Source organism: Homalodisca vitripennis, chromosome 3 (genome assembly GCF_021130785.1).
Source record: "Homalodisca vitripennis isolate AUS2020 chromosome 3, UT_GWSS_2.1, whole genome shotgun sequence".
Classification (NCBI taxonomy): Eukaryota; Metazoa; Arthropoda; class Insecta; order Hemiptera; family Cicadellidae; genus Homalodisca; species Homalodisca vitripennis.
The window spans coordinates 32,362,292-32,371,370 of NC_060209.1; the positions used below are offsets into that span (position 1 = coordinate 32,362,292).

Sequence of the window (9,079 nt, forward strand, 5' to 3'; positions counted from 1 at the left end):
GGAATCTTTCCACATTTTCCAGAAATGTTTATAGGAATTATGAATAAGATTTTCATTTATAATAATTATTTTTCAGGAACATGTAGAGAAAATTCTGCAAGATACTAATGAAGAAGATATAATCTCAGTATAACTCGTACTGAAATTGTATGAGATAACAACTACTGACGTCTCTTTCTGACTACACTCCATCAACTCTAATTTGTCCCTTTGGTCATATATTTATTTATGTAATATATAATTAAAATAAATTTAACACTTAAGTAAAAAATACAAATAATATTGTAATTAAAATTATAGTTAGTTTATTTATTTTATCCCTTTTGCTCTCTACATATTTTCATTTTGGATAAATTGAGAGTTCAATGAATCAAATTAACACCAACAAACTAAATTTCAACACTTACCAAGTAGGTACTGTTTACTCCAAGATAATAGAGACAATTTGTTACACAATTGCTGAACCTAAATTTGAAAGAGTATCAGGTGGTTATTGTTGAATGTTATTAAATAGAAATTCTTATTTTATATCTGAAAGTATTTCTTTGCCAATTAAATATTATTCACTATAATATATGCCTGTTTAAGTCTCGCATTAATACTGGCAAAGATCAATTAAATTCCAAGTATATCTATTCTGTTTTCAATTTGTAATATTTGAATGTTCTATAAGAGTTCAGTCATCTTCATTAGTATACTCATCTTTCCACTCTTGTTAATTATTAAATATTTAATCTCCACTATATACTTTCAAGTGCTCTAATACTCATTAACTTTGTAAAAAAGCACTTTATTACAATTAGTTTACATTTACTCAACACGTGGTTGCTCAAATTCACCAATTCTTTTGTAATTCGCTATAGAAATATATCTTTTTATAAGAAAATTTGTTTCTTACATTACATTAAACAAATGTACACTCTTTTTATTTATTTTACTTAGAACCAATAAATACAAAACAAGTTTGATTATTTGCATGAACAAATAAGACGAGGTGTTTACAGTTGGAGTACCAATAAAGAAAGGAGAATGATGAAGGGCGAAAGCGGGGGATAACGGAAGTAGAATTCCTTAATTTTAAATCTCGGACACAAACTTTAATGTGTTTAAAGTTTAATATCTTGATTCAATACGGTTTATAAAATATGAATTTCTTTTGTAATTTTTATATTAATTGTTTGAATTCACTATAATATAAAGTTATTTTATCTTTTCCCTATTAATTAATTCCAGTGGACCTCAAGAAGTTTTCATGTGGCAAAAAAAGTGGTCAGGTGTATAAAAGGTCTGGGGGATAGAGATTCATGTCAAACTATATTTCCTGAGCTTAAAATACTCACATTAGGTACCTAGTCTATTTATCTTCTACAGTCTCACCCATGTCAAGGAAAACTTAAATAGTTTTATTTCAAGAGGTTCAATCCACTGTTACAATACCAGAGGTCAAGATCTATTGGATGTAAGATATGCTAGACTGAGTAAAACCCAAAAGTCTTTTGGCTTTGTTTGTATAAAGCTTTTTAATAAATTGCCCTTGAACATTAGAAACCTTCCAATTAACACTTTTAAAACAAAAATTAAAAGCTGTTAATTGCTGCATTCAAACTTTTTCTGAGATCAACTTATGAACAAACAGTACAAAATCTAATGTACATCAACTTTCGTCTCCGACAAAATGAAGATGTAAGCCACCCGGAAGTTTTTGTAGAAAATGAGCTCTTAGAGAATACTGACTCCACCAAGTTCCTAGGGATGTACCGCGACAAAGTTCTAACCTGGAACAATCATGTTGACTATATCTGTTCTCGTGTTACTTCAGGCATCTACGCCCTGCATAACCTTGCCAACTATTGTTCACAAAAAGTCAGTCTTTGGCGTATTTTAGCCTGATTTATCCATACCTGACATATGGTTTAAGGCTTTGGGGCAGCTGTGCCAAATACAATCTATTAATTAAGAGTATTCAGACAACAAAAAAAGCTGTCAGAATAATTTCCCAATTAAACTTCAGAGAGTCGTGTAGGGATGCTTTCAGGAAGCTTGAATTGCTGACTCTGCCCTGCCTCTATATATTGGAGGTCACCCTGTATTATCGATCAAAGTGTGTTCTTATACGGGGTATTGATGTTCACTCCTATGAAACTAGAGGCAGGGAGAGTTACTGTGCACAACAGCATAGGACAATGGCTATCGAATGCTTGCCGTCACAGGCTGGAGTAAAATTTCTCAATCGGCTCCCTGAGGGTTTTATACAGTTGTATAATTTAAACCAGTTTAAAGTTCTTCTGAAGTGCCTACTGGTGTCGAATGCGTTTTATTCTGTCAAAGAGTTCATGGCTGGCTGCTGGGAGAATTAGAATCAAAATTTAAAAAAATATTAATTAGTTAGAGCCCCGAATCTCATGTTGAATGATTGTTAACGTGAATGGGCAAGAGATGTAAGTTTGAATGAGTATTGTAAGTATGAATGTGTATAGTAAGGATTTTAACTAATAATATAAACCTGACTTTTGCAATGCAATGTCTTGTCAAAATGCAATAAAAGAATTATTATTATTATATGACAAATATTCACAAATACTAACCAGTTATTATATCCATATTTAGAAGTAGTAGTTGGTAATTGAATAGAATGAACTCACGAGACAAACTAATGAGCAATGCCGAATTCACTGATGCATTCTTGTAAAGATAAAAAATTGGTGCGAGCCTTGGGACAGTGAGACTCATGTAACTTGCAGCTTTCCAGAGGATGATGGGAATTCGGCAGTGATCATGTAATCTTCGAGCTAACCTATAGCAACATATGTTTTTCTAGTTAAAAATATTTCTCAAAACCTTACTTCATTCATCCAAATGTTGAGCTTTGCGAAAATCTATATATATATATATATATATATATATATATATATATATATATATATATTACATGTTTGACCTTTTGTTAGCAGTATGTACATCCTATATTAGTGTTTAGCAATTTCAACCTAGTGTTATTTCACGTTATCAACCACATGGTGGTCATCTGCATTCAAGCAAACGTTTTATTTCTACTGTTTCCAACCATTGAACTAGACCAATAAAAATTTGTGTTTTCTTCAGTCAGTAGCAATTTCAAACAGTTTTGTATTTTTTTTTTCGTTATCACTTAAGGTGTTAATACATCGGCCGATCTAAGTTTCAAGAAGGAATGGCTGTATCTCAGTTATTAAAGCCACATCAAAATAAAACGAGTTTTTGTTGACGTCAATAAAATTCTGTTTGTTTTTAAAGGTTTTTGAATAGACAGTCCAAAACAAGACGACACAAGAGAGTTAATTTACTAACTCTTGCACTTAAAACACAAAAATCAACATCAAGTATTAAAACTAAGCTATAGAATACAGGTCACAGTATATCTGCACTCGACGCATAATAAACCAAAACTGACCAGAGGCCAATAGTAAATGGCAATCGTCATGGCAGAAACGATTTTAATAACTAATGTTGTGTTTTGCTTTTATTAAGAGCACATTTTAGAGTTAATGGAGTTAACTAACACATAACACAATGCTTGTGATTCCTGACTTGTGTGTGTCACAAAGCTCCGGTAACATTTGTTTATTTTAAACTAGATTGTAGTTATGTGTAAGGTTAGTTATCTATCTGAGGAAGAGATCATATTGCAGATCTCGAAACGTAGTGTTTCTGATTTGTTGTATCACTAAAATGATAGCAAATTGCCGGAAAAATCCTGTTTTCTTTAGTAATTTTATTGTAAAAAATTCTATAGTTATAATAATTAGTATCAAGCTGCATGTTTATTAGAAAAAAAGCAATAGTTTAAAATTTTTTTAAGTAGTCAGTGAATTAATATAATAAATAGGTTCAAATATATCAAAATTCAATTGCTTACTTTACTGGTTTTAAATTATTTAACTCGTCAATACTAGGACATTACATGGTCGGAAAGGCATTTTACTGCATTCCGCATGAAGTTCTCGAATTTATTTTAATATGAGCTTAACATTTACTTTTTAATAATATTTTATTATTATTTATTTTTATTTTATTCCTGAAATTGATCCAAACAAAATGTGTCCTACTTTGGTTGTGGACTTTCCTTTTTTGTGAACATTTGTTAAAATATGTTATAAAATGAATTAAATGGGTTATTCCATAACTTCAGATGTATCACAGGTTGAAAGCACATTATATTATTTTTTAGACAGGTCAAATATAAAACACGTTTTAATAGGCTATGATTTTGTATATGTCTTACACAATTTTGGTTCAAACAATTCCAGGGAAGTGTAACAGTGAGTAAATTTTATTACTTCTAAGAATTATATTTCTAAATGGTAAAATCAGTAATCTAGAGGTTTTGTACTTTTGTTTTATTTTTGTAAGTACAATACTACCACTATCTATATACCACTACTTGTGTATTCATTAATAACACAAGTTAGTAAGGACTTACAAATTGAGTATAAATCAGCAGATATGCTATGAATACAATTTTTATTATTTTGAAGGAATATTGGAACTCTGGAATGTACATCTTCTAACCATAAGTTACTCATGACCCTTATTGCCATAAAAAGTTACGATCCATACAAGTAGACCTTCCAGATTTAAATTAATTTGATGGTGATCTGGGCAATTGCATTGGATTTTGTATGGAAGTTTGTAGGATACATTATTCAAGTAAATCAGAAGATGAAGACAAATCCGAAATTTTACTTCATCAGGGTCAACTTCTAAAACATATACTAAGACGTAAGATATAACGTAAAACCATACGTTTTATAAAACAGCGCAATAAATCCATAAACTTAACCACACCACAGCACCTATTTTTTAAATCTGTCAGAACAGAGAAGAAATAAGATATGTTTAAGAAGCATTTTACCAGTGCATAACCTTAAAAATAGCTAAGATAAAGTTTTAAGATTAGTTTAAGAATAATTAAATGGGTATTAGTGGAAAATTGTATTTTGGATTATTTGATGTCTGTCCACAGATACCTCAAAACCAAACTTACATATCAGACTTGACATTTTGCATGAAGTTTCATTTATATGTTGGCAGCACTGAATCAGAATCAGAATCAGAATCAGAATCAGAATCATTTTATTGTCGTCCAACAATTACAAAATTGTATTGACAAAGTCAAGTGTGATATTAAAAATATCACTAAGTAGGCCTACAGAGCCTAAAATAAATACAATCTATATCTACGTTAAAAGTTTTTAAAATTGTAAGTCACTAAAAATTATCATTAAAAATCTCATCTACAGAATAAAACGTTTTTCTCTTGAGCCACTCTGCAAACAACATTCTTAAACCTACCAAACAGAAATTGATCTAGCACTTAATGGTAACTTATTGAATAGCCTAGCTCCGGTTATTGCATAGTTCTGTTGAGTTTTACTTAACCTAGCATATTGTTACATCAATTGTATTTTTAATTCTAGTGTTGTATTCATGGTTAAAGCTTCTAAGATTGAAAGAGTCAAAGATTTTCCTTAACAAAAACTAAACTGTGTAATATATATATACATGGAAGCGTAAGTATACCCAGTTCTTCAAAAAAATGGCCCTACAGGACTCATTGTCGCTAATTCCTACTATACAGCGTATGGCTTTCTTTTGCCACTTAAACACAGTCTTGGCTCCACTAGAGTTGCCCCACAGTTAAAAACCCCATACAGAAGGTGTACATTAAAAAAAGCGTAATATGCACTAATGACTAGATTAAGACTTGTATACAATTTTAGTTTTTTTAGTAGAAATATCACTCTTGCTAATCTAATACATAAATGGTTTGTATGGATTCCCCAGTTAAGCTTTGAGTCTAAATTGATACCAAGTAGTTTTACAGACTTATTTTCAGCATTACGTAAACTAAAGACAATTTCCTCGGTCTTGTTATTATTAACAGTTAATTTATTTAGCAGAGAACCAGAGATAGGACCTTTCCCTCATATAGCCCATAATGACATCAATTTAATTTTGAGTCTCTGTCTGATGATAACAGAGTAGTATCATCAGCATACAAAAACAACCTTTACCAGGGACAAATTTAGGGAGATCATTAATGAAGACAGTAAAACAAGAAGGGGCCCAAGACTGAGCCCTGGGGAACCCCGCTTGCCACCCTCTTAAGTCCTGATCTCTGGTCACCTACTTTGACAAGCTGAAGTCTATTGCTCAAATAAGACATAATCAAAGACAAAGCATTGTTCTCCAGGACCATAATATTTCAATTTTTGAATGAGTTCATCATGAGGTACAACGTCAAATGCCTTACTTAAGTCTAATAACACAGCAGCTGTTTCTTCCTTATTTTCAAAGTTATTCAATACATAAGAGACAATATTATCTACAGCTTTAACAGTTGACAGATTTTTCCTAAAACCCATACTGAGATGAAGAAATCAAATTATTGTACTCAAATAATATTCCAATTGGTTTTTCACAATAGTCTCTATTAACTTTGATATAACGGGTACTAGGGCAATAGGCCGATAATTGTTTAAATTCATTTTGTCACCCTTCTTATGCAAAGGTACCGTTATTGTTATTTTAAGGCACTGTGGATATATTCCATCAGTAAGCACCCAGTTTATCAGCTGTGTTAAAGGATAGATTATAACATCTAATATTTCCTTTAATACAAAGTTGGAAAGTCCAATAGACATCTTCTGATCTGGAATTACTTAACCTATACACAGAACTATATACATCTCTACTATTTACAACTGTCCACTTAAAACTACACAGGCCAGGGGGTTTAATACCTGACGATTTCAACATATCAACAGAACTTGCTACATCTAAAATATCACAGCTATTTTTTAACACATTAACAACATTAATAAAAAAGCTATTAAAATCATCAGCTGTTATTGGGATTTTTTCTTTGGCTTTGTTAGGCACACGACCTGTTTCAGCGTTTATAACTTTCCATGCAGCCTTACAATTTATTGTGTGACTCAAAAAATAAACTTTTCATTTGCTCTTTTTTTAGCCAAAATAATTTCCTGCCTATACATTTTCTTAAGCCTACCATGAATTGCCATGCACTGAGGATCAGTCCTTCCTTTTTCATGACTTAAGTCTAGCAATAGCCTTATTTCCCTTAGCAGAGGAGTGTACCAGTTCAACTTTAAGCTTTTTGACTTATATCTAGGCCTACTATGGTTGACAAGACTTTTCTTTTTTAGAGGGCATGATTCATTCAAACACATCAGATAAAACTTGCAGAAAAGTTTGAAAAGCTAACTCAACATTAGTTACTGTTAAAAAGATGCTATCCCAGGTTACAGATCTTAACCTATGCTTAAGTCTATCTAGACAAGGTTTGCTCAACGGCCTATGTGTTTCAAATGTACCGTGGACTATTTTGAAAATATTCAGAAGATGAGGTTAGGTGTTGCATATTATAATTTAAAAGTAATAATGCACAATGGTCAGAAAGATGAGGTTGGTTAATTTCACAGGTAAGCATTGAGGGGTGTAGGTTAGTGATAAAATTATCAAGACAGGAGGCAAGGCGGGTGGGCTGGAAATTTAAACAGACAAAATCAAGAGATCGTAGAATATTTACAAAGTTTTGCACTTTAGGGTCGTCACTTTTTGGATCCATGTTTATATCGCCCCGCAATTATCATCATGAAATTTCTGTATTTATTTACAAAGTCAATAAGATTAGCCAGCTTCTCTGTAAAAGATGTCGACTGACGAATCAGGTGTACGATATACAGACACAGTTCAGTAAGCGCCAAGTAGGAAAAACTATCACAGCGACTTCAAATTGCTTAATTTCACACAGGCAATGGATGTCAACAACTTCAAACGCATGTAAAAAAGTGTTTTTCACAAAGATTGCCACTCCGCCAAATGAAGTAGGCCTACAATAACGAGCAGCTAGTAGAAAACCTGCTGGTTGATAAAGCAATATTTCATCGTCCACACACCAGTGTTCGTTAATGCAAAGTATGTCACAATTGACATCCTCAAGGAAAACATCCAACTCGTTAACTTTATTTTTAATTGACTGAGTGTTTATGTGCACAAAATTTACATCCAATTTCGAACCAGATATAGATTGAGAAGGAATTGGATCACTCACCCTAACTGCAAACTTTGGTAGGCCTAAGTTACCAAACTCACACCATGGTTTGATTCCAAAAAAGACTCACTAGGAACATTATGAGAATTATTCTTCTGATTATATCGAAGTTCTGAGTTCAGGGATGGTGCATCCACTCCATGGGGCTTTGTATGGGATTATTTGCAACATTAGCAAATATTTTTACATTGTTATTATGACAGAAAAGGAAAATAGCAGAATGAATAAATTTGTGAATAAACTAAGTACAACCATATGAGATTTAACATGTGACATTTTTATTAATGAAGTAAACAAACTGAGTGAAAAGTCAATGTTAAAGTTGTGTTGTAGCACACTCTCCACACTCTTTTGTTAAAGTAATGACAAAATGTGAATTTATCATGTGACAAGATATATCGAAAAAGGTTTCATCTATAGAATTAAATTTTTGTAGAACTTAAAGTTAAAACTTTGCATGAAACTACATTTATACAAAGAGAAGAATGAGTTCTAAGATGGTACGTATCCAATCGCCATGCTAGCTCTCTTTTATCTGCGTTTTTGTACGAGTGTCTGTCTATTTGTCCACAGGACAAATCTCAAATTTGCAAACAACTTAAGCAAAGCATGTTACGCGACACGTGTGGAGTATTCCTAGCTTGTTTATTATACGAGTTTACAAGGATGTAGCCAGCAAGGGAGTCCAAGGGGTTCGGACCCCCCTCATATTATCAATTGCTTTTTTAGTAAAGGTTACTATTATTACTTAAATAATTCAGTATTACTGAAATGTACTGCTGAAAGATTGTTCTCAACAAAGAAACGGGTCAAGAATTGTTTAAGGAACAAAATGGGATGTTACTCTCTGTCTACTAGGAAAAATATCAGTTGTCTGGATCTCCACCATCCCCCCCCCCCCCAATATTTTTCCTGGCTACTTTCTTGTATATGGAATGAAAATATGACACTGTGTAAAGAGAA

At 32.2% G+C, this 9,079-nt stretch overlaps 1 protein-coding gene across 2 annotated transcripts in view; it reads left to right on the top strand.

Annotated features, from left to right (window-relative positions):
* LOC124356777 (titin-like) overlaps positions 1–299 on the top strand; it is a 42,087-nt gene extending 41,788 nt beyond the window's left edge. For both annotated transcript variants that reach the window (XM_046807974.1, XM_046807975.1), the window contains one exon: positions 77–299. In XM_046807974.1, the coding sequence (XP_046663930.1) occupies positions 77–133 (57 nt within the window). In that variant the 3' untranslated portion in view covers positions 134–299. The remainder of the gene's footprint in view (positions 1–76) is intronic.
* The last annotated feature ends 8,780 nt before the right edge of the window (positions 300–9,079 follow it).